Source organism: Ursus arctos, unplaced genomic scaffold, assembly GCF_023065955.2.
Source record: "Ursus arctos isolate Adak ecotype North America unplaced genomic scaffold, UrsArc2.0 scaffold_21, whole genome shotgun sequence".
Taxonomy (NCBI): domain Eukaryota; kingdom Metazoa; phylum Chordata; class Mammalia; order Carnivora; family Ursidae; genus Ursus; species Ursus arctos.
In genome coordinates, this window is record NW_026622886.1 from 1,329,401 (window position 1) to 1,354,697 (window position 25,297).

General features: G+C 58.2%; 1 protein-coding gene across 4 annotated transcripts in view; it reads right to left on the bottom strand.

Moving 5' to 3' along the window:
* Positions 1-899: 899 nt before the first annotated feature.
* ZC3H7B (zinc finger CCCH-type containing 7B) overlaps positions 900-25,297 on the bottom strand; it is a 55,982-nt gene continuing 31,584 nt past the window's right edge. For 3 of the 4 annotated variants that reach the window (XM_026479561.4, XM_026479559.4, XM_044392291.3), the window contains exons 8-23: positions 20,951-20,993; positions 20,211-20,404; positions 19,544-19,865; positions 18,488-18,576; positions 17,576-17,675; positions 15,986-16,147; positions 14,048-14,253; positions 12,997-13,097; positions 11,420-11,601; positions 8,964-9,049; positions 5,323-5,456; positions 5,076-5,181; positions 4,841-4,949; positions 4,451-4,584; positions 4,154-4,317; positions 900-3,788 (exon numbers count right to left, since the gene is read on the bottom strand). In XM_026479561.4, the coding sequence (XP_026335346.1) occupies positions 3,542-3,788; positions 4,154-4,317; positions 4,451-4,584; positions 4,841-4,949; positions 5,076-5,181; positions 5,323-5,456; positions 8,964-9,049; positions 11,420-11,601; positions 12,997-13,097; positions 14,048-14,253; positions 15,986-16,147; positions 17,576-17,675; positions 18,488-18,576; positions 19,544-19,865; positions 20,211-20,404; positions 20,951-20,993 (2,379 nt within the window). In that variant the 3' untranslated portion in view covers positions 900-3,541. The remainder of the gene's footprint in view (positions 3,789-4,153; positions 4,318-4,450; positions 4,585-4,840; positions 4,950-5,075; positions 5,182-5,322; positions 5,457-8,963; positions 9,050-11,419; positions 11,602-12,996; positions 13,098-14,047; positions 14,254-15,985; positions 16,148-17,575; positions 17,676-18,487; positions 18,577-19,543; positions 19,866-20,210; positions 20,405-20,950; positions 20,994-25,297) is intronic. The other variant, XM_026479560.4, reaches the window with a different exon arrangement.

Consider the following 25,297-nt stretch of genomic DNA (forward strand, 5'->3'; position numbering starts at 1 on the left):
GTCAGACGTTCGGGTTGTCGTAGAGCACAGACACGCCGTATCCAGTGCCTGATGCACGGAAGGTGCTCAGTCAAGTTGGTGGTTTCTCTTGCTCTTCTGGTCATTTATCAAGCACCCGAGCCCCTGCGCATATCTGGCCCAGATGACTCCGCCCGTGGAGAATTCATAGGCCTTGGACCCCTGTTCCTGGTGCCACTCCACACTGCAGTTGCAAGCCGTCCGGGGAGAGCTCGCTCCTGAACACACGCAGCCCCTCCCATCAGGATTCCCCTCCATCGCCTGCAACACGCATGATGCAAGAGATCTGGAAAAGTACCTCTCACCCCAGCAGATATGGGCTTCCCCGATCGAGAATTCCCAATCTAATATACTCTCTCCTTCTAAAGATGAGAATTCTGGGCCCAGACGAGTCCAGGGTGCAGCCAGAATCCTATCCCGAAGCATGGCATGGCCCCTTACTTTTCTGGAAAAGCCACACCCAGAAAGGGCACAGAGCCAGCCCTCTGGAACTCAAGACAGTGCCCTTGATTGAAGCAGGGAGGTGCGGGCACCTCTGGACAGCCCCATGCGGAGGGCTGTGAGTGGGCAGGCTGCAGCAGGCGAAGGGTGGCTGCTGGGCCCACTTGTACACAGTACAGCCTGTCCCCGCCAGCCGAGGTGCTGCTGGAGCTGGGGTCAGCTGGGTTGCCCTGTTTACACAGGGACACAGACCTTCTGCCCCTCACCCCTTGGAATGTCCGCCTTTAGGCATGCCCAGCAGCCGGCAGCTCTGCCCCACGGGTACAGAGCAGCCCAGGCCCCCAGGCACAAGTGCCAGACAGGGAGGAACAGGAGCGACACCTCGGGGAAAGAGGTCAAAGCACACACGTTTATTTTCTAGGACAAAGGCTAAAAGAATCAAGTTTCTTTCATTTTATTTAAAGAAGGACAAAAATTGTTATTAAAACATCTACATTATTATCAAGATACTAGACCTTATGAATATTTAATATTAAAGTGTGGTATTCTTAAATTTTTAATACACAGACATTTTAAAAGGACCATTAAATTGATTACTGCCCAGCTGAGAAATGCAGCATCCCTCTTTCCCCCACCCCAAAGGGACACGCACATCGGGGGCACCTGACCCCCCCCACCACGTTCGAAGTCTTGTCTCTGCCTGCTGGCAGTGGGCATAGGCCCCTGATTCAACTCTCCAAGCCTCCCAGTCGGGGTCGTGACTGAAATAATCACCCTCATCATTCAAAGAGGACTCCTGTCCCCCCGCCCCCTGCCTCTTGCTCTCTTCCCAACTCTGGGGGACCCAGCTCTGGCCAGGCCAGGGAGCCCCAGATTCCAAGGGCCCCTGGACAGATAACAGGTTGAAGAAGAAAAATCTGGACTCTAATCCTATTCTGGGTGGGAGACAAACACCAAGCATTTTCTTTCCTGGAGCACCACTGCTCTCTCCCGGTGAGGCCGGAGTGGTCTGGAAACTGGGCCCAGGCAGGGCCACTCCTGCCCCTGCTGCCAAACCACCTCCAACCCGCGGCTCCAAGTCCCTGCATCTGAAAAATCCCTCTTAATTACACCAGGATGGCTGCATTTTCTGGCCAAATTCTTTATCTTTAGCCCTCATTAGAAGTGATTCCTTGGATACCACACACATATATAATATTATATAGAGCGATATATTTAATACCTGTGTATATATGCATCACGGGGGCGACATATATACACACTAAAAACGAGGCTGGTGACGACAGACTGCAACACCACGGATCAGGGAAAACAAGTGTCATCGACATTCACAGCCACGGCCCCCACCTTGGGTGTGGTCTCTCCTCCCCTCCAGTCATGCCACCAGCACCACGGTGCCGGCCTGCTGGGGGAAGGGGGCAGGGAGAGGAAAGGGTGCATGCCATAATTACTGGGGAAGGCTGGGCAGTGACGGCAAGAGGAACAGTGTTCTCTGTGCCCGGGGTGCCCAGAATCAAATCATCGCTCACTATCAATCCTTGCATGAGGAGAAATGAGGGGGATTCCATTCTCTCTGTCTCACCCCCACCCCCAACTTCAGCTGTGGTCCCTGGTTCCTTCCGGGGGGCCCCACTCCTTGTGCCAACCACGTGGGACATTCTGGAATGTCTCGGGAACCAGGGGAGGCTGGGTCTGCCCACAGGGGGTGGGATGGAGAGGAGGGGGTGCACGCAGACAGGTCAGACGAGAGGGATGGGAGAGGGCTTGGCGGCTGGGGGCAGGGGCTGGGGGTCGGCTGAGGTGCCAGGCAGCTGGCAGGGCCGGGAGTCAGGGAGGGCTAGGACAGACAGGCGCAACTGTACGTCTAGGTCTGGGGAGAAGGGGGAGAGGGCCATGCTGGGTCCCCAAGAAAGAGGGGCTGTGTCCGATCCTAGAATGGCCCCTGGTGCCCAGCGTCATCTCCCTTCTCTCCATATTCCCTGACCCCCACCCTTCCCCTTCCTTCCAGTTCATCCTGCAGAAGCGAGCCCATGGGTGCCCTGCCCGTTACCACCACCTGAAGTGGGCATGGGCAGTAACATGCTGCTACACTCCCCATAACCACCCTCAGGAGGGGAAGTCCCTCTACAGAGTGCTGACACGACCAACCCCCTGAGCCTCCCTTCCTCAGCCCACAGGGGGCACTGCCTGGGACCCCAATGCATACCGATTCAGAGACTGTCATATTCCTGCTAAGAGCCCGGAGGCTCCGGCAGACAACTGGCCCTTAGCCTTTTGACTAGTTTGCCTCCTGGCTCTACTTTGTGCCTTGGGCTGGAGACCCTGGGCAGGTCACCCATCCCTTCCAGGCCTTAGTCTCCCTCTCTGCAATAAGGGCATTTGGGCTGAGTCATCTCTAAGGACTCTGAGCACCTACAGTCTATATTCAGTGGCCCACAAGGAAGAGGGCTGGGCTGGTGGCCTGACTGGAGAGGCTCCAGAGATCATCAAGCCCAGCCCCTCCCACTCTGCCAACCAGAGGGGAAACTGAGGCCCCAGTGGGCGAGCGACCAGGACTGTGTTCCCAGCTCCATCCTGGGGCTGCATTTTAAAGCTAATTGGGGCCTCCAGCCCTCTGTTGTGTCCTGATCTGCCCCTTGGGGGAGGTGGGGGAGGGTGGGGGAGGGTGAGGGTGAGGCATGGAAAGGAATCCCGCTGAAGATTCAAGTGGGGACCCCAGGCTCCCCAGCCCTGAGCTCTGGGCCCCCTTTAGGACCAGACAGAAGTTAAAGCTGTAGGCTGAAGCTGGAGGGGTCAGTCAGGCCCCTCCCTCCCCAACCAGGAGAGCCGGGGGGTGGGGGGTATCTGCCCAGGGTTCCAGCAGGATGAGGACCCTGGGACCGCTTCGGGCTGCAGCACGTGCACCTGGGTATGCACACAGGTGGTGGGGGCAGAGAGGATGGACAGGGCCCCAGGGGGCCGGGGGCTGCCTGAGGAGGGCGGCCCCCCACCCCCAGCCCTGGCCTGCCCTGGCCCTCCTATCAGGCCCTCTGTCCCCACCCCCGCCCGACCCTAAGACTTCACCCGAGGCCCAGAGCTGGCCCTACTCCCCAGTGACAGCGGCGGCCACAGGGGCTTCTGGGGTGGCACCAGCGGCACTCCCATCCTCTTGCAGCAGGAAGTTGTATTTGCCAAAGTCGTCATCCCGTGGGCACAGAAGCATATCCTTACGGGCCTTGGCCAGCTTCTGCTTCAGCACTTCACGCCGGTCCAGCCACTCGGTGAGCTCCTCCTGCCCGTGAGCGCAGCGGCACTTGTCCCCATCTGGGCAGGCCTTGCCCTTCTGGAGCCTGTGGGCAGCAGGAGGCTCACTGCCCAAGCCCCGGTGCCCTTTGCACCACGGGCTGCGGACCTGGGGCCGGCCGCTTAACCTCCCCCCAGCCTTTCCCCCGGCGGCCTCAGTCCGGGTGAAAGTTGGCACATCCCAGCCTTCTCTAGGACCTGCCACAGGGCTGCAGGCGGGGGTCTGGCAGTTCTGAGCCCACCCCATCCCACCCCGCCCTGCCCCCATGCTCGTCACATTCAGGAGCAGCTGCTTGAGGACACCCCCCTCTGCATGCTACTCCAGGCCAAGGGGAGCCAGGGCTGGCGCCCACCCTGCTGCCCACCGGGTCCCACCGTGCCCACCCCACGGCCCCGGCCTCCCCGGGAGCACCTGTCGCAGAGCCGGAACTCGCCCATGGGGAAGCGGTAGGCCCAGCCGCTGGCGTCGCTGTCGGACGTGAAGACCTTCTCCTTGTGCTTCTCGGACTGGATGTGCTGCTGCCACTGCTTCTTGCTGTTGCTGTTTTTGCCGCAGAGCCAGCAGTGGTAGCCCATCTGGGGGCACAGCCGCCATGGGTGCCCATTCCTCACCCTTCGGCCCGGACTGTCCCCCCGGGGGAGGCCGGGCCCCCCCCACGCCCTCCCAGAGCAGGCTCAGACCCGGGCCGAGCATGTGCGAGGCCGTTACCATGATGTCAGCGTAGTCCGTGGGCATCTGGATCTGCTTCTCTCCTTCCCGAGAACTGATTGGGGTCCCTTCCCCTGGCTTCCCTGGGTTGTGTTTCTTCAGCCACATGTCATAGGTCTGCTGCATGTCCAGGACTGATAGGAAGGAGAGGACAGGGTGCTCGGTGGGAGAGGATCCTCCCTCCATTCTGCCCCCTCCCCCTCCCCCCAACCCCAGACTTGGGAGCTGGGGGCACCCCAGGCCTTGCTGTCAGGCTGTCGGTCAGCAACGGAGGACGCAGAGAGGGTACGGTCTGGGGTGGCAGAGGGAGAGGGAGCAGGAGCTCTTGGGCCTGCTGATGGGTGGCGGTGTCTGGCAATGCAGGGTCACTGGGCCTGCCCTTGCACTCACTCTTGTTCTCTTTCATGAAGGTCCACATGTCCCTCTCCTCCGGGCTGTGTGCAAAGGAGCAGTTCCCCACGTACTGGCACTTGCGGCCGCTCTGCGCGTGGATGCAGAGCTGCAGGGTGGGCATGGGGAGAGCCGGCTGAGTCCCACCGGATTCTGGTATAGCACCAGCTTGGGGCCCCTCAGCCCCCACATCTGAGCTCCCACCACCACCCTGCACCCCATTCCCGGCGCTCACATCGTATTGCTGTGGGAAGTTGCGAATGGAAGGCAGGGGCCTCACCGACACCCATTTCCTCTTGGCCTTTGACATCACCAGAAGGACCCGCCGCTCCTTGGTCCAGCTGTAGGACAGAGGAGGGGCTTGTTGGGGGCAGCCCGGGGCAGGGCCTTGGCTGTGTGATGTCCACAGAGCGCCCCGGCCTCCTTATTCGTGCTGCTCGGGTGGGCCCCCCCAGCCCGTCCCCGCCTGGCGCCTGGCTCACCAGTGCCGGGCCTTGGCACTGCAGTACTTGAGGTCTTTGTCAGGCTCTACCACCTGCCCGTTCCTCCAGCACTGGCCACACACAAACTTCATCTGCAGGTCGAAGGTGCTGGGTCCATGCGTCCGAGGAGCGCCCTGTTGGGGAAAGAGGCTGGTGAATCCAAAGGCATTAGAGCTGAGGCCTGGGGTCTGTCATGCAGGTGGCGTGCATGAGTGTTACAGCCCTAGAATGAGTGAGCCCATTACCGCTTCCCAGAGGGAAATAACTCTAGGGCCCCTGGCCTCTCAGTGTGGGAGCCAGGCCTGGGACGGGGCTCCCGATTCCCAATCAGCTACTCTCCGCCTTGTCTGGCTAGTCCCCAGTGGTCTGCTCTTTGGAGCTGCTGGCATGTCCCTGAGCATGGCATGCTTTTGCACATGCTGTTCCCTCTGCCTGGAATGCCCTTCCTCTGTAATTCATCAGGCTGATTCTGGAAACTTTCCAAACTCAGCTTGAGCACCACCGCCTTTAGGAAGCCTTCGCTCGCGCTCTCCTAGGTGGCAGCTGCCCATTCTAGGAGCTCCCACAGTACCTGAGAAACCCAGCTCGTTATGAGGGCTGGGCCTGGTGGACAGCAGGGCCCAGGTGGGAAGCCTGCCTTGGGTGGTGGCACAGGCTTCTGGGCGGCCCCGGACTCCTGAAGGGCCCACCGTGTTCATTCCCCATTCTCTGCTCTAGCCTTTCCTTTGCAGGCAGGAGGGCCTGCTCTTCTGCACCCTGGGATGGGGGGGGGGATGAAAGGTGGGAAACATGCCCACGCACCCTTGTCTTCTGCCACTTTCAACCCCCTCACCCAGCTGTGTTGGCTAACCTACTGACTCTCCTGTTACCTAGAGTCTCCCTGTCCTCCCTGGAGCCTCAGACGTGGGGTCACCCCTCCAGCGGCTCTCTCTCCTCCAGGCTGTCCCCCACCATGGGAGTACCCTATGTGCTTGTCACTACCTAGCTCAGGGCCTGTCCTTGAGAGGAAGGGGTTCTGTCCACGTGTGTTCACTGACGCCTGGCCCGGTGCTGGATGACTCGCAGCTTGGCTCGGCCCCAGGATGACCCCCACATCACCTCAGTGACAAGGTAAAAGCAGACCTTTGTAACTGGGGCACGGCCTGTGCTAGAGCGGGCAGGAGGTTCTCCACATCACTCCTGATTTCCAGGTGTTCTACTGGATTCTCACAGAAGCCTGAGGGGACCCATTTCACAGGTGAGGTATGTGGGGACGGCTCTCATGAACAGCCATGCCGGTTCACTGAACTTCCCTTTTCACCAACCCCTTGCTGCAGCCCTGGGGGGTAGATGGGTTCATTCCCACTTGACTGGATAGAAGCGGAGGCTCAGAGAGGTCACTAATCCACCCTTGGGTAAGTGGCCCGAGGACAGGAAGCTGGTGAGAGGCGGGTGCTCGTGCCTCTCTGTGGGATGGCACAGCTGCGTTGCCATGGGCACTGCGCCCGAGCAGCTTCGACCCTGGCACCTCATCCTCGGCCTCACGGTGGCGCCGGCCCCGCCCTCAGACGGCAGACAAGCAGGACGCCTCAGGCCCTGGTCGTGGCCAGGCCGGGCACAGTAGCCCTGTTCCTGAGCCAGGCCCAAGGGTGACATCTTGGGTGGGCTGGGGGGGTGGGGGGGCTCTGGCAGCAAGAGGAGGTGTCATGGCACCTGGGGACCCTGGCGGTAGCCCTGAGGAGGAAGAAGGGGTAGGAGGTGGTGAGGACTCCGAGTTCTCTTAGAAGATAACACTGCAGGTCCAACCCAAGCCCCTCACTGCCTTCCAGCCGGGATCCTGGCCAGGAACAAAAAACAAACCACATGGCAGAGAGGGGGCAGGGAGAAGAGGACAGCACAGGAAGGGACAGGGAGGGGAGCAATCAGGAAGCGGGGAGAGAAAGAAAAAGTAGCAGAAAGATGGGCTAGGGAGAGAGAGGGGAAGTCCCAAGGGGATCAGGCAGCCCTGTGGGCCAGCCTGCCCTGCTCCCTGGCTCACTGCCACACCCATGCCGGCCTCAGGAGGGGCCAGGGACCCAGCCTTCTCCCAAAGCGACCAGTAGGTGGGCCTGGGGAGGGGGTCGTCCCTCATGTGTGGATGGCACGGAGGCCTCACCTCACCCTATCTCTTGGGCCTGAGACCACCCCTCTGTCCCCGCGGTCACCCAGGGCCACAATGGTCCCTACCTCTTGGGGAGGATATGAGGACTGGGGAAGGCACGGGGCCCAGTGCAGAGCAGGAACTCAGCAAGCTGCAGCCTAGTCAGCTTCTGTGACCCTCATGCCCATCCTGGGAGATGGCAGACAGGATTACGATCCCCATTTTATGGGTGAGGATCAGGAGAGATGGGAGATGACACGGTCAGTGGGGAGGAGCACCAGGATATGTACACGGTCTCAAGGACCCTCCCTAGAAGATACTTATTTATTACAAAGGGGGAAAAACGTAACTTCACAGGAGAGAAACATTTGTAGTGGAGGTGCCTTTAACCAAGTGATCACCAGTAAAGGGACACATCGAGATGATGAGCCTCCTGACGAGTGAGCCGAGAACGTAACATCCCCTCTGGGATTTGAGGAACCATCAGACAATCCCAAACGGATGATGGGCCTTTCACAGGACAACTGCTCCGCAACACCACCAGCATCATGCAAGACAAGAAAGACTAGGGTCTGCTCTAGATTAAAAGAGACTAGACAGGGGCGCCAGGGCGGCTCAGTTGGTAAAGCCTCTGCCTTCGGCTCAGGTCATGATCTCAGGGTCCTGGGATCGAGTCCCGAGTCGGGCTCCCTGCTCAGCGGGGACTCTGCTTCTCCTTCTCCCTCTGCCTCTCCTCCCCACTTGTGCTCTCTCTGTCCCTCTCTCTTTCTCAAATAAATAAATAAAATCTTTAAAAAAGAGAGAGAGAGAGAGAGACTAGACAACACATGAATGCAGCGTCCCTTGGGATTTAGGGACGAGTCACAAAAACTAAATAATAGGACACCATAATCTGGGGCGCCTGGGTGGCACAGCGGTTAAGCGTCTGCCTTCGGCTCAGGGCGTGATCCCAGCGTTCTGGGATCGAGCCCCACATCAGTCTCCTCCGCTGGGAGCCTGCTTCTTCCTCTCCCACTCCCCCTGCTGTGTTCCCTCTCTCGCTGGCTGTCTCTCTCTGTCAAATAAATAAATAAAATCTTTAAAAGAAAAAAAAAAAAATAGGACACCATAATCTGAAAAATTACACCAATGTTAGTTCTGTGATGCTGATAATTGTCTTGTGGTTATTTGTAAGACAGTGTCCTTATTTTTAGGAAACAGATACTGAAGTATTTAGGGGTGATGAGGCATCATGTCTACTACTTACTCTCAAATGGTTCAGAAGAAGATACGTATATAATTGTATACAAATGTCTATGTGTGGATGTCCACACACACACACACACACACACACACACAGGACGAAGTGAGTGTGGAATGTGGTAAAATAGTTACTAACTAGGGAATCCAGAAACGGGTATACACTAATTCTTCGTACTATTCTGATAATTTTCTGGTAAGTCTGAAATTAGGTTCCGTTAAAGGGATGGGGAATGGGCCTCGGGGACCCGATCCCACCCCCAACACCGATCGAGGGCCTCACCAAGCCGCTGCTGGCCTTCCCTGCATGGGCCTCCATCTGCTGCCAGTACTTCTTGGATTCCTGGACGATGTCTTCGTGGGTCATGCCTGTGGAGGGCGGGACCAGACACGGGCGTCCATGAAGGAGCTCAGCGAGGAGGGAGGTGGGAGATCTGCAGGGAGCCACCCAGGCCCAGGCGAAGGAGCCCCAGTCCCCAGTCAGGCCCTACCACAGAAAGACATGGGGAGCAGGGGAAGCACTCATCCTCTCTCGGCCTGTTTGTTCACCTGCAGCTGGGAATGGAGGACCTGCTCCAAGCCCTCATGGGGGACAGGAGAATCAAATGCAGCCAAGAGTGGGGGAAATGCAGGAGAAAGGTGTTGGCCCTGCAGCATGGCACAGTGACTCCCCTGCCTTCATGCCAGGGTCCCCCCAGCTGCTCAGCACCCTTCTTGACCCCCACCTCCCTCAGTGGGGTCTCAGGCCTGACTCCTGCTTGGCAGCCTCTAGCCCACTGTTCTTAGGGCTCTGGGCCTGGCCTCTCCTGGCTCACTAGCTCACTGAGGGGCCGCTGTTCTTTACTGCAGGTCCGCAAAGGGGCAGACACCCGAACCTGGTGGCCCAGACCTTCCCAATCTGACTGACTACGGAACCCACCCTCTGAGGTACAGCTTAAAGCCTCTCCCATCTCCTCCAGGCCCTTTCGCAGGATGATTTCTTTTCGACCTTGTCCTGTGGATACTGCTCCACGGTGACCGCTTGTCACTGGGGGCTTACTCTGGGCCAGGCACTGTGTTGACACCCATTTTCTTGCTGAGGATTCCCAAATACAGATCGCCAGCCCAGACCTCTCCTGTGAACTTCCAGACTTCCACATCCGGCTGCCCACTCGACATCTCCACTTGCAGTCCAAGAGGCAGCTCCCCACGTCCCACACTGAGCCCTGATGGGAGCCCCCCAAACCTGGTCCTCCTACAGCCTCCCCTTCTGAGAACACAGCAACCCCATCCTTCCAGTTACTCTGGTCAAAAACCTTGCAGGTGACCTTGATGCCATCCTTTGTCTCATACTTCACAGCTGGTCCATCAACCACTCCTGTTGGCTTCACCATCAACATATCCCCAGAATCTGATCACTCCTTCCAACCCCGCCACTATCACCCTGGCTGGAGCCACACCTTCCCTGGTCCCCCTCTGTCCGCCCTCACCCCTCTATCCTCCACCCAGTAGCCAGAGATAGTTTTAAAAAATATTGATCAGATCGTATACCTCCACCCACTTAAACCCTCCAGATCTTGCACATTATATTTAGAACGATCCTGACTCTACGTATGACCTAGAGACTTCTACACACTCGGGTCTCTACCAACCTCTCAGGCCCCCTTCCCACCATGCACTAAGCTGCTCCACTCTCACGGACAGTGTTTCTGTACCAAGCTTGCTCCCGCCTCAGGGCCTCCAGCCTTGCTCTTCCCTCTGCCTGGCATGCTCTCCCTATCCTTCCTTGCTCAAATGCCACGTCCTCACAGAGGCCCTCCCTGACCATCTTATCCCAAATGCCCCTGCCTGAGTCCCTCCCCATCCTATTGCTCTGCCTTACTTTCCTCTCAGCACTGAGCATGTCTGAAGTTACATAACCCTATTTCACCAACTCTAAGACATCAATTGTTAGATGCACCAGTATTTTATGTTACATCCAAAACAATGCTGTTAAATTACATCACGATACGCAGTGAGGGAAACGTGTGTCCTAGAACAGATTACCTACTTGCTACACTGTCTGTCTTGCCCTTGCTTATAGATCTCAGATGTTCTCAGAGAGCAAGGACCTCGAGTAGTTCTTGCTTGGGACCTGACACACGGCAGGTGTACTCGTCACCCTATTAGATGAACGAGTAAGTATCTTTTAATCTCCTCAGCTCTGAGGTGGAGTTTTTTTTTTTTTAAAGATTTTTTAAATTTATTTTTGAGAGACAGAAAGGGAGAACAAGCAGGGAGGAGGGGCAGAGGGAGAAGCAGACTCCCTGCTGAGCAGGGCATCAGATGGGGGACTCGATCCCAGGGTCCTGGGATCATGACCTGAGCCGAAGGCAGACACTTAACCGACTGAGCCACCCAGGCGCCCTGAGATGGAGATTATGATCACCAGTTCACAGGTGGGCAAATGGAGGCTCAGCGAGGGGAAGTGACCTGCTGGTGACCAACCAGGCAGCCCGGCTCTGCCCCCTCTCCCTTTTCCCCGTGTGTTCCCCTGGCAGTGCCTGGCTAGGAATAAACCCAGGACATGTTAAGCCTGGAAGCTTCCTGAGAGCAGAGCCTTTGTGTCCTCCGTGATGTCTAGGGGGCAGGGGCTCCTGCAGAGCCCCCCCCCACCCGCCCCCCTGAACTCCCTCTGCCACCTGCCGCGGGCTGGCCCATCTGCCCTCAGCCAATCCCGCATCCCCCGCCCCCCCCCCCACCCCCACCCCGCCCCCTCACCTGAGTACTGCTGCAGCAGCCAGACTTTGAGCTCGATGAAGCTGTGGGCGAAGTGGCAGCTGTCTTCCCGCAGGCAGCCATAGCGCACCTCGTGGCGGCACACGTCGAACTGGAAATGCTCCTGGAACTGGCGGATCTTGGAGTACTTGAGGGAGGTGGAGCGGACGATGTGCACCAGGCACCTGGCGGGCAGAGGACGGGGCGCGATGTAGTCTGTGGGCCCCCTCCCCTTCCCCACCATTCCCGCCGGGGCTGCTATCCCTGGTACTGCGCCAGCCTGAGGGGAGGGGCTTCGCCCTCAGTGTTCCTGCCCTATCAAGACGCTTCTAGAACAAGAGAGCACAGTAGGCAAGAGGTGGGGGTCCTACACTTAGGCCGTCCCAGCTGTAGGCTCCTCCCCTGGCCTCAATCCAGGGCCAGCTCAAAGGTGGCGCTGCCAGCAGGAGGGCACCTGCTAGGAGGCTGGGAGAAGGGGGTGCGCGTGGGTAGGAGAAGGAGGTTTCCCATCTTGATGCTCCAGGGCTGCTCCTGCATCCATAATAATAATCGAGCACCTCCTCTGGGACGGCAATTTTATTTTATTTTATTTTACTATTTGTTGTCGTTTTTAGTTCATATTTCCTAATCATAAACTTAACTCTGCAGATTGTGATCTCGGGGTCGTGAGATTGAGCCTGGGTGTGGGGCTCCGCATTCAGCATGGAGTCTGCTTGAGATTCTCTCTCCCTTTGCCCTTCCTGCTCATGCTCCCTCCCTCCCTCTGAAATAAATAAGTAAATCTTGAAAAAAAAAAAAAACCAAAAAAACCAAAACCCATAATTCTGCAATCCAGCTAGATTTGGAGAGGAGTAAGGAAAATATGGAACCCACAGACCTGCAGCGAGAGCACAAAGATGACAGGGTATTTTGAGCCGCTGGGGGGAAGGGGTGCTCTCCTGAGCTACAGAAGGAATGGTCTGGTAGGTAGGATAAAACACAAGTCAAATATATCAGATTTGTGGGACAGGATTTTAATTATGCTCGCGGAAACCCTGGGAGACTGGGATCATTGTCAACTTCACAGGCAGGGAAACCAAGGGCCACGAGACATGAAACAGGCATTGACCAGGCTGGATGTGGACCCAGGTTTGTCTGACCCAGGGCCTGGGCTCTAACATCCATGCGGGGGCATGGGGGGTCAGAGGGAGCAAAGGTGGGGGCCAGGCCTGACCCAGGCCCTCCCACTCATTGTCTGACACCGATGTCATGATAGTGGAGGGTGCCAGATGGAAGTCAGAGGCGTGGCCACGTAGATGTTGAGTGAGCTACTTCTAAGCCCATCGGTACAAAAGAGACTGTAACTTCTCCTTACGGGACCGTGGAGATCGTTAAAATACCCAAGAAAAAGCTTGGAATACAGATCTCGATAAATGTGATTCCATCCTTTCCAGGTAGATGCTGGATCTGAGCCCTACATTCCGCCCCTCGCCTTGACACCCTGGGTCCGCCCCCCGGCGTCTGTGGCTCCCCAGGCATCTAGAGTACCCCGGCTCTCTGTGGGCCCCTGTTCCCAGGCCCAGGCCGTGGGTCCCACTCACTTGTTGTTGTAGAAGCTGTGCTTGGCAGCCAGGTTGGAGCAGACAGACGGGGAGTCCTTGGTGCCTTTGCTGATGATCCGGGGCTTACTGTCAAAGCAGATCTGCCCGGGGAAGGGATGGGCTGGGACCCAGCACGGCCGCCCACGGAGGGGCAGACCGGGTCCCTGCCAGCCCTGCTCTAAGTCAGGGGAGTGAGAGATAGGGCACCTCGGGCTCCGTGGTCATCACTCTCTGGCTCTAGCTCCCGGATAACCTGGGCTTTGGCTCTCTCTGGTCCCACCACTCCAGACGCCTGGGGCGGGGGGTAACTCCAAGTCTCTGAGCCTGAGTTTCCTCAACAGGAAACTGGGGTGACCACACCTGCTGTCCCACAGGCTCACTGTGAAGCTCAGAAAGGACATAACAGAACCGCAAGTGCTTTGTAAAGTACACGCAGCTGCTGGCTGGGAGCTCCGAAGGGAGCGGCCAGTTCACCTGCTCTGAGAGTTGGGGGGAAGGGCTGGCTGTGCAACGGGTCAAGGTTGGGCTGAGCCGCACCAACCCTGCCAGCAACCCGGGTCCAGAGCTCTGGCTCCACGGAGAGGGACCTGACGCCGTTACTGCCCTCACCATGCTCTGATCAGGCAGGGAAGCAGGGGGCCGGCAGGGTCTGCTGTGGCAGCTCCGGGGAAGGAATTAAGGACAACTTGCTGGAGCTGCTGGGATCAGAGCTGAGCTGCAGAGGGCCCAAGATGCAGAAACACAGGGAAGTGGGCAGGAAGGCGTACTGGGCATCGGAGCCAGCACAGCTAGACAAGGAGGCGTGGGGGGGATGAGTACCCACAGAGCCTCTGATGGCCATCCGGAAAGAGTGGGAATGATTTTCTCTCTTTCTTTAGCAAGATAGGGCCTATGGCCCTTGCTGGCAGTCTAAGGACCTACTGATTCTAAAGTCAGGCCTCCCAAACCCCCAGGTGCCAGGACTGACATTTGATAAGGGAGCCCCTCCCCCAGCCCCAACTGTGCCATCGCCCGTGAAGGTGGCAGGTGAGTGGGGCGGGGGCGCGGGTACCTCACAGAGGAAAGTGAAGATGCCCTGGTGCTCCTTAAGGAGCTTGGCGATGGTGAGGCTGCCGCGCTTGACGCCCCCCAGCGGGTCAAAGAGCAGGTCGCGGTTGAGGGTACCCTTCCGCTCCTCTGTCCACACGTCGATCTCCTCCTGATGGTAGGCGAAGGTGCAGTTATCCCCGTACTTACAGTCCTGCTTGTTAATCATGTCTGCAAAGAGGCAACAGGACACACGTTCTGCCAGGCGGGACGGCAGCCTGCAGAGCCCCCAGGACCTCCACTGCAGCAGGCCTGCTCCTCGGGACTCAGGAGGGGCCGAGTGGCCAAGTTGGGGAAAGCCCTTCCCAGGCCAGGACCCTTCTTTGCTCTACACCTGTGTTGAAGGGGGCACCTGCATTTTCCATCTACAAAGCATGCAGTCATCCCACTCGACCACCCCACGAAGCCGCCTTGGCCTCATCCTTGGTCAGGCAGGATGAGAAGTGGGACGAAGGGCTTTGTAGATGAATACAAGCCTCCACATAAACATAAGGGGTTTTATTCTTATTATTCACCAGGAAAATAGCATTGGTTAAGGGCCTGGGCCTCGGAATCCAGCAGTCCTGGGCTAGGATTCCCCGTTATTCCTCAGCTGTCTGTCCCATAAACAGAGAACACTGGGCTGTTGTGGGGATTAAGTGAAATAATAAATAAAACCCCTGGGGACCAGGGGCGCCTGGCTGGCTCAGTCAGTAGAGCAGGCAACTCTTGATCTTGGGGCTGTGAGTACAAACCCCATGTTGGGTGTGGAACCTACTTTAAAACAAAACAAAACAAAAAAAACCCAAAACAAAAAACCCCTGGGGACCAGGGAGTTGGGAGGGCAGCAGGCTCACAACCCTGAGCCCTGCCATCTCCTGGTGGTGGAAACTGTTTTTCTTTCTCTCCCCTGCTCACACTCTCTCTAGGTCTGCCCTGCCCCATCCCTCTGCCAGGCTGCTGGCACACAAGGACAAGGGGGCCCATGCACAGACGATCACCACCGACTGCTCTGTGCGAGAACCAGCTCTGCACCCAGCGGGGAACCCTGTAGGGAATGGCTTCCCAAGATCTGGGTGCCACTTGATCAAGTTCAAAGGAGTGTGCGAAGGAGTCCAAGTTCTGCGTATTTGGGGAGTGGTGAGGGCAGACGGGGGGCTTGTAAGCCTCACAGAATTTGGACTTCATCCACACTGGCCAGGGGAGAGCTGAGACCTTCAAGCCCAGAAGCAACATGTCCTTAAGATCCTGCTGGGAAAACAGCGAGCTGTTCCAGAGAGCCTGGGGCTACTGCCACCGGCTGGGTGGGGGGACAAAGGCGGAGCCTCCCGAAGGCTCAGTTTCATAGCCCGGAGTTGTGAGGATGCGTGATGGTGGGTACAGAAAGGCAACACCATAAAGCACTTAACAATGTCCTGTTTGCACAGAGCCATGAAGACTGCACCAAGACGCTTGCTTGGGGAAATCAAAGCTGGCAAATAAGGTACGCGACAAATGACCATTAAATACTGGCCACATTGACGTGAGCCAGAAGTGGGGACAACAATAACACAATAATATTTAAAAACTAATATTTATCAAGACTTTTACTATCCTATGTACCCGTCTTATGTGCTTTACACGGATTCTCCCCACACCTTTCCCACAGCCCTTCGGGACCCTGCAGCCCCGACAGCAACTGCTCTCCGCGCACCGCCCGACCCTCACACTTGGTAAGGGCTTCAGCTGGAATAGAACATCCCGAATGTTCCAGCCCCCCCGCCCCTGGGTCTGTGGAGCGGTCAAGGGAGCTAGATGCTCCTTCTGACGTGGGATTCATCCTCGATGAATGTCCCCCTCCTTCTACCGGTGACAAAGAGCAGAGCCACAGCTGAGAGGAGCTCGGCCCCGGCCACGCTGCCCGCCCCTGCCGCAGCCCACCCACCTTTGCACAGGTAGTAGGAGCCCACAAAGCTGGTCTTGGTGGGCCGGGGCCGGATCCGCTTCCAGGTCTGGTCCTCAGAGCTCCGGAGCCGGCCAAGCAGTATGTCCCGCTTGCACTTGTGCTCAAGGCCCTCGCGGTAGGTGTAGTCGCCCGCCCTGGGCCCTGTGGGGATGCGTGGACAGAGACAGGTTTCAGGTGGAGGGCTGAAGGGTGACAGCTAGGCACCCAAGCAGTGGGCCCTACCTCCATCAGCCAGGCCTCCCGCCGGCTCCTGCCACACCCTTCCTAGCCAAGTGCTCCCTAGAGACAGGGGGCCCGGGTTGAGGGGAAGCCCCCTCTACCTACCCCTTCCATCACCACTCTGACTCTCCAGGGAGCCAGACATTTTAGTGTTTCCCTAGAAGGAATGAGGAAGATAGCTCCTGGCAGAGAGCAGGCCCGCCCCTTTCTTGTCCTGCCTGGAAGGGCGCTATTTGGATTCACCCTCCCAGCCCCGCTCCTGCCAAGTGTCTGACCCAGGGCCTCCTTCCCACTGACGATGGGGAAATAGCCCTGTGGGGACCCCGTATGACACTGCTGTTCCAGCACCAGCTGCACGGCAGTTCATAGGGCATACGAGGCAGCGGGCGTGTGGACTGGGGAAGCAGTCTGAGGTCCGTGTGAGGAAGAACTTCATCACGGGCACAGCCACCCAACAAGATGGCGCCCTGCTCCCCGCCCCTGCAAGTCCATGAGTGCTTTGGTGGGATAACTCTCGGGTGACATGCATGTGGCCGGGGAATGAAGGGGAGGCCCTGAAGTGGACGACAACTAGACAACCTCTAAGGTCCTGTCAACTCTAATAGCCCTGAGATGGAGAATTCTAGACTGCTAGGATTTTTAACCCCAGCATCCCAAGGCAATATCACACTAACTCTTCAGGGATTCTGGCCAAGGAGTCTTAGACTAGAATTCTGAGATTCCAGGTGTGCTGAAAATTGTCTCCCAGCATTGGGCATCATTCTGAACTGTTTCTGTTGCCTCCCTTGGATCTGGGGGCTGGGACTCTAGGAACTACATTTCCCAGACTCCTTTGCCATCTGGGCTCCAGGCCAGGTTTGCATTCACCCAGGGAGATGCACTCATGGGAGAAGTGGACTGTGAGGGGAAGGTGGCACGAGGTGTGGGGGCTACATTTCCTCTGGCTAATGTGTTCCTGCAGCAGCCAGCTGGACTCCACTCCATGGCCGGGCACCAGCCTCTGGGCTGTGGGCGGCTGTCATACAGGCCAGAGGGTCCAGCAGCCCCTGACCCCGGTGTGAGAGCAGCACAACCCAACTCTGGTCCTTGGCTTCTGGAGGAGCAGCCTAGAGGCCAGTGGAGACTCCTGGCTTCTGCTCCTCTAGCCTTTCTGGCAATTTTGAAAGCCCCCAAACCCCATGTTCTACACCTCCCCACCTCCCACCTGCTCAAAATACCCGGAGGGGCTCCTTTTTTCCCACACTTATCTCTGACTGATACACTACGGTTCTGTCATCCTGGGAGGCTACACTCTTGGATTCCTAGTATCTCTGGGCAGAGGAGTAGAGGAGTATGAAGGTGTGACATTACCTGTTTTGGGGTAGCAGAGCTGGCAGGCCTGCTTGAACTCATGGGTGGCAGCCAAGGGGTTCTTGATGAGCAAGGCAGTGTTGGGCATGGAGGGCTCTGGCTGCAATGGGAGGACGTTGGCCATCTTGGGCACTGGACCATGGCTGGAGTCACCAGAGCCAGCCTGGGCACCAGAGGCTGGGGGGCTCTATGACCCCCCCATCCTATCCGAGAGCAGAACTGTAGCCCAGCACCCTCCCCTTTCTCCTACCCTCCTGGCCAGGGAATTCCTTATAACATGATCCAAGAATGTATAACATGGGGATTGAACGAGCCTAGTGGGGGTGCATGGGTGACAGTGATCTTGGCCCAGAACCTTCCCTTGAGCAAAAGCCCGACATGAAAGCAGAGAAACAGGAATGGCTCCAACTGAGGCCAATGCACATGCCCTCCCCACTCCCAGCCTCCATCTCCCAAGCCCCCAAGGCATCAGCAGATGGGGACAAAGGCAAGACTCAGAGAGGTTAGGTTACTTCCCCAGGGCCACCTAGCTAGTGTCTAGGCTGAGGCCAGAGTGCAGGCTGCCTGCCACCCACCCAAGGGCTCTCCTAAACTCAGAACCCAGCTGAGTCCCAAGAACAGGGATGTTACTGACCCTGGAGAAGTCACTTAACCCCTCTGAGCCTCAATGTCCTCTTCTGTCAGACAGGGGCTGGGCCATGTCCTCAGCTCACCCTCCCAGCATGTGGCTCCATTTGGAAGGGCTAGGGAGAGACCATCTCTGGCCCATCCACTCTGAGGGTGCCTCTCCTTGGGGAATGCCGCACCTCATCCCACGCAGAAGGCCCACCTCTACTCTGGAGCCCACAGCTACTTCCCTTCCACCCGAGAGGGCACAGGGTACCCGGTCACGGACCTGCGCCAAGTACTCACCGAGGGGGCTGGTTTCTGAGTACCACTTGGGGGACGATGGTCCTGTGAGTTGGTTTCCTCTGGGCAAGAAGATACAGGGGTCACCTGCCCTGCTCGGAAGGGGTGAGAAGTCCTCTGAGGACGTTCTCGTATGCATTTATAACTCGTACAGACCACCCAGGCCACACATCCTCTACTCCTCGTGCTGACCCCCTGACTCTACCCTCAAGGCCTCTGCCCAGGGACAGGGCAATGTCCCAGCCTGAGCATGTGTGCCCTGTCCTTATACCTGCTGCGCCCCCACTGCCCCTGGAAGAAAGCCCAAGCTCTCAGGGTGGCTCAAAGGTCCTCTGACACTGGCTTCAGGTCTTCAAGGCCCCCAACCCATGCTCCCCTCTGGCTGACGACTTTGCTCATTGGCCAGTCCCTCCGCCATGCAAGCCTGTGTCATACTGCTTCCCCCACCAGCAGAGGACTTCTCCTTTAAGACCTCTTCTCAGCCACCGGCTCCTCCAGGAAGTCTCCCTTTGGCTCCAGGGCTGAGTGAGGCACATCTGTGCTCCTGCGGCCTTGTGAATCCCCCTGAGCCACGACAGCCATGGGCTAGGTCTGACTGTCTGAAAGCTGGTCCTGCAAGGGCCCAGACAGGTCTGCTTCCTCTCTGGGTTCCCAGCACCCCGCTCAGAGTGGTGCTGAAGGAGCTTGTGGCCTGGCAACCCCTTCCCCCAGCCTCAGGATCATCCCTCTGGGACCCTTCCAGCGTGGCGACCCCAGGGCCCCAGAAGGCTGGGCAGAGAGCACCACACGGCAAGTCCAGAGTCCCGGACTATCCCAGCTCTGCTGTTTGATCTTGAACAAGACACCCAGCCCCTCTGGCCTCAGCCCCACGCTATGCTGAGCACTGCAGGAGACACGGCAACTCAGAGACGGTGGCCTTCGACCACAGTGGGGAGAGAGGGCCCGGACCTTGGCTGAATAGAGCTGGAATCCCAACTCCACTCCCCAGAGACTGGAGATGCGGTGGTACTTTGAAAACTGTCAAGGGGGTGGGGGTGAACGTGCCCACCCAGGCCTTACCCACAAAGGAGTTGGGCTTGTCCAGGGCACCACGGGTCGACCCAAAGCTGTCGAGGGCATCCAGCCGCGTATCCGAGTACGGCAGCAGGTCGAGGGAGTCCAGTGCCGAGCCTGGAGGGTCGAGGGCATCCAGCACAGAGGCGGCCAGCTTCTTGGAGGGGTCCATGACGAGACCAAAGGAGGCCGGGGGCAGTGGGCTGGAGACGGGGATGGACCCACCCACTACAGGTGGCAGCAGTGGGGTCCCACCGGGGAACACGGGTATCAGCTGGGGCAACTCGCTGGGCACACCGCTGCCGGGCAGGCCACCCTGGACCAGGGACTGTGAGGTGGGGAACAGAAGGAGGGGTTGGAGGAGAACGTGACCACCCAGGCCTGGGCAGGGGCAGGCACTGCAGGCCCCAGGCAAGCCAACCCCTCTGTGCCTCAGCCCCCACCCGTCCCGCGCGTGGAGCCAGGGATCTTTATGGTCCCTCTGGCTGTACATTCTAGAGCTCCGTGTTTGTACCCCAAGCAGGTCCCTTTCCCTCCGCGGGCCTCAGTTTCTCCAACTGTGACACGGGGATGGAACCTTCCCTCCACACCTTGTGGGACAGGAGGATGAATGTGCTGGGGTCCTAGGTGGGGGAGGGGTTCAGGGGAGCTGAAGGGTGGCAACACGTCTCACCAGTGAGTCCAGTAGGGTGTCCAGCTCTGGCCCAAAGACATCCCCGTCAGAAAAGTCGTCCAGGCTCTCAGTGCCAGGGAGGGCCCTGCTGCTACTGTCCAGGGGGGCCAGCAGGTCCAGAACATGAGGGAACAGGGGCATCGTGGGGGTTGAGGGGAGAGGGGCTGGGGAGCCTCGTAGGTCCACGTAGCAGTCTGTGGATGGGAGGGTGGGATCAGTAGCCACAGGGAGTCCTGCTTGGTGATGGGGGAGCTAGGGTCCTCATACAACACCTTCCTTCCTTTCTCTAGCTCGTTGTCAGGAACCCTGTCTGTTCCGCTGGCCTGACTCCATGGCTGGAGGCCCAGGCACAGTGAAGGATGGCCACTGCAGAGCAGGAGAGGGTCCCTCAGTCCTGCGATATCTCTCGAATGAACGTGGCTCAGTGCCTGAATATCCTACCTGGGCAGAAGCAATGCCCTCTCTAAGGGACACTTGGTAAGTGTGACTCTTCCTGGAAGCCAGTGAGGAAGAGAAGGGGACTCCAAGTTGGGGGAGGTGCTGGCCTGCAGCGGAGGACGACACGAGGTCAGCGCTACCCTACTGTGTGGCAGACCCCCACCCTTTCCTTCCTGAGAGGGAGTGGGGTTTCCTAGACCCAATATTTTCTTTCATGCTTCAGGGAGTCGCTAGGGCAGGGAGCCCTCAGGCTGGGGCTGGGGACCCATCTCCGCACTGTGCCCTCAAATCAGGGATATTACCTGTTTCTATGTCATCTATGGACCCCAATCCATTGGAAGTTCCCTGTGGAGAGGAAGGACACAGAGGGTCAGGCAGACATGGGCCAGGAAGGCCATGGTGCCCGTCCCACCCCCAGAACTATTGTCCATGGAATTAAGCACAGGGCTGGACGGGGAGGGGCCAGGAGGCAGGGGGAGTGGGGTCAGATAAATCTCCCATCTGCCTCTTGCTGGAGGGGTACCCTGGGAGGAAAGAGACAGAACCTCTGAGCCTCAGTTTCCTTATCCATCATAGGATAGGGTCCATACCCTGGGGAGGATAGCTCGCAGCTCAAAGACAAAAGTGCCATTTCCCAAATCACTAGTGTCCCTATCCGCCCCCCCCCATTACAGCCCCAGGCTGCATGAACCCAGGTGGGATCCCACTGCTGCAGGTGGACCTGTTGTTGGAGGGAAAGCTGGGCCGGAGCTCATCCTCCCTGGGCCCACTCCCTTACCTGTAGAGTAAGGATGGTACGGTCACCCGCATTCTAGGACTGTTTCAGGTTTGAAATCACTCGACATTTGCGTAGAACTTAGAAAGTGCTTTCTGTGTCTGTTAGGAGGTTGACCTGGATGGACTGGGCACTTTTGTCACTAGCCTCCACATTCTGGCCCCACAGACTCGCCTGCCACCTCTCCCCCACCTCGTGTCCCCCTCTGGCTGGGGCCTGACTCATTCCTCCATCCTGGCACATCCTCCCCTTCTCTGAGTCCTGCATGGTCCAGCTGAAGTCCTCCTTCCCTGGCAGGGCCCCAGGTGAGCCCATTTCCTCTGTGCGCCCGCCGAGGGCGGCAGGAGGACCAGAGCCTCCCTCCTAGCCCTCCCATCCCGTGGATCGCAGGGGGATCCTGGGGCCCTGCCTCTTGCCACCCGGGCCAGCACTTCGTGGCCAATCACGTTCGGCCCTTGGTCCAGGTGCCCTGCAAGGTGTTGTCCCCCCACCCACCCCCACCACTGCAGAGAGGAGATGTCGGTCCAGGGGTCCAGGGAGGCTGCCACTCCTGGGCCAGAGAGGGGCTGTCTGACTCGGGACTCCGGAGTCAGCCCCAACCCCAGCCCCAGGCCTCTGCACTCCCTACCCCACCTGCACAGAACCCCTTCTCAGGCCTGGCATGGCAAAGATGGGCAGTTCAGTGTCTCGGGGCTGTTTGGCTGCACAAACCAAGGCTGCCGTGCTGGGTCAGAACTGCGGCTCTCTCGGTGAGCACATAAACCATGTGAGGCGGGAGAAGAGGTACCAGATGAACAACGCCAGGGACAGCTGTGCGTCTCCCTGCCCAGTGTGTCCATGGCTCACAGGTCCCCTGCCCGCCACCCAGCTCCAGCCCATCTTGCTAGGCTCGTCCGTCCCTGCCCTTCCCTGCTAGGGACACGCACATAGCAACAAGGTTGATGGAGCACCCCCTCTGATGGGCCTCATGCCGGTGGCTTTCCTAGAGGACCCACTGTCTCCCTACAGCCACCACAACGTGGCAGGGACCAGCGGCTCCCCGAGAGGTGGCGGGGCCACCTCAGATAAGGGTGCACTCAAGACCCGTCCCAGAACACACGCCCGGCTCCAGAGCCCAGGCTCTTCCAAACCCCATGGGGAGAACTAGTCTCGGGGTCTAGGGTACGCCTTTCCCTCTCCTGCCTCTCGGCCTGCGCTCCAGCTGTTTCTCTGGCTTTGAGCTCTGCTCCCTCCTCTCCACCCGCCCGAATCCTGCCACGCGGGCCCTGTGAAGTCCTCTCCAAACAAGGCCACCTCAGGTTCTATCTGTTCCTTGAACTCACAGCCTTCCTCCTGTCTTGCCCCTCACACTGCCAAGCCCTGGCACGGACACCATGCCTGCCCGTCTCATCTCTGGGTCCCACGAAGCTCCCTGTGGGTACAGCTCAGGAGTCTCCACGACCAGGCACACACGTGGAATGACCGGTTGGCTGAATGATGGGGACTCAGGTGCTGGAGAGTCCCGCAGGGGTGCCTGCGGCCAGGCTCACACGCGATGTCTGTGTAAAACTTCCAGGGCAGGGGATCTGGCTGGCACGCTCCCCCCGGCCCACTCCGTGTATCCTTAGGCCACTGTGTGTGTGTGCGTGCGTGTGTGTGTGAGTGTGTGTGTGTGTGTGTGTGTGTGCAGGTGTGCAGCACCATGCTGGACCCCGAAGCAGGATCTGATCTGATCTCCACTGTGGAGCCCACTCTGCTTGGGCTCCTCACGGATCCCCAGCCCCATGACCAGCCCTGGCCCTATGCACGTGGTGGGGGCCCCAGCACGGTTGCAGGGGTGGGTGAATGGTTTGGCCGCGGCCAGGGTGCCCAGTGCCGTGTGTGGCACCATCTGTGGTCCCCTGGCGGCAGACTCAGTGGACACCGAGGGGTGGCCCTTGTGGAGCCGGGCATCCCAGCCACAGCTGCTGCGGCCCTGCCTGCTGCGAGGAGCGGCGGATTCCTTGTACACTCAGGCACTGGCCTGGGAGGAGCCTGGAGGCTCCCCCATCCCTGACCCTGAGGAAAGACTTGTGGGCTGGGCTGGAACGGGACGGGGAGGGGCCCCAACCCTGCCCGGGGTGCCAGGCTGCTGGCTTCCCAGGCTGCCTTCATGTCATCCACACAAGCACCCTGGGGACTGAGCCCAATCATTGGTTTTACAGAGGGGGACCCAAAGCTCAGAGACAGACCATTTCCTCTAGGTCACGGCACCAGTGAGCAGAGACCTGACCTATCTGACTCCAAAGGGTGCCACGTGGAGGCACAGGACAGAGGAACCCACAGTCCTGCTCTCGGAGGAGCTTGTCGCAGAGCCCGGCAGAAATGCACGCACACAGTCCAGGGCATGAGTAGGAGGTGCGGACGGGGAGGGGCGTCGGAACTAGACTGTCGGGGAGCCTAAATGCCAGGCAAGAGCATCCGGAGTTGATTAATTTTAAACAGACACTTTAATTAATAACCGCTGAGGGTCTCTATGCTGGGGAGAGACCTAGAGGTCTGACTGTCAGAGCTCACCTTGGGGTACAGGAAGGGGAGGCTAGCCCAAGTGGGATGTGGCTTTAACCAGGGCAGTCACTGTGGGAAGGGAAGGAAGGAACAGGGACATCCCATCACATACTCAGCCAGGGTCACCCCTGCATAGTCTTATGAGGCGCAGTCATACCACTATCAGCAGAAAACGGAAGGGAACCCCAGTTTCTTCAGCTCCAGGACTGAGGCAAGAGCCCTTGATAACCAAGAACTCTAAGATCTGCCTGAGTAACTCCCTGCCTCCCTATCACCTATGGCAAGAAGAAAGAGGAGCCCTGCACCCTGGCCTCTAGCTGCCCCCGCCTCCTGGCTGTTCTCCCCACATACTGGGCACACCCCTGCCTCAGGGCCTTTGCACTGGCCATTCCCTCTGCCTGCTCCCCTAGACCTCCTCAAGGCATATCCCTCATCTTCAGGTCTTTGCTCCAGCGTCTCCTTCTCATTGAGGTCTTCTCTGCTCACTGTTTAAAACTGCAACCGCCCCCCCCCCCCACTGCCCCAGCATTCCCCAGCCCCCGTCTCCACAGCACTGATCACGTTTGTTGTCTCTTCCAGTTACACTGCAAGTTCCACGAGGATGGGGCTCCTTGGCTGTTTGTCCCTCTGCTGTACATCCAGTGCCTCAATCAACTCTATGCTGGGTACATAGGAGCCCTCAATAAATCCCTTCTGAATTAATCAACAGAATCAATACTCTTCCCTTTCAATGCCTTCCCAACACTCCTATGATAAAGACTCAGCTCCTCCCCAGGGGCGAGGTGGTCTGGCTTCTATCTACCGTTCCAGCCCCACTAGGGCCCTGCCTCCCCTCCACCTGGTTCCTCCCATTCTCTGAGCTCCTCCTAGCCTCAGGGCCTTTGCACATACGATCCCCTGTCTGAAATGCAGTTTTACCAGCACCCCGTCCCCCTACTCCTCAACATTCAGGTCTCATTTGAAGTCACTGATGACCAATCTAAATCAGGCCTCCCTATTTCAGTGGCCCTGTGGCTCCCCATACTTTGCCTTTACTGCTCTCATGATGGTTTGTAACCAGAAATTATCAGGTTGGTATCCATTTGCCCTGGACTGTGAACCCTTTGAGGGCAGGAACCACGAATGTGTTGTTTACCACGTTCCAAGCCCCAGGCTCAGTGAACTCAGGCAAGTCATCTAACTTCTTGGGCCTTGGTTTCTTCTTTGTAATAGGGGTAAGTAGTACCTCCCTTGAGGCATTGTGGAATTATCTGCAATTCTTCAGTCATTCATTCACTGCTACAGTCTGAATATTTGCCAAATCTTCAACATATGTCAAATTCATGTTGAAATCCAACCCCCCAAGGAG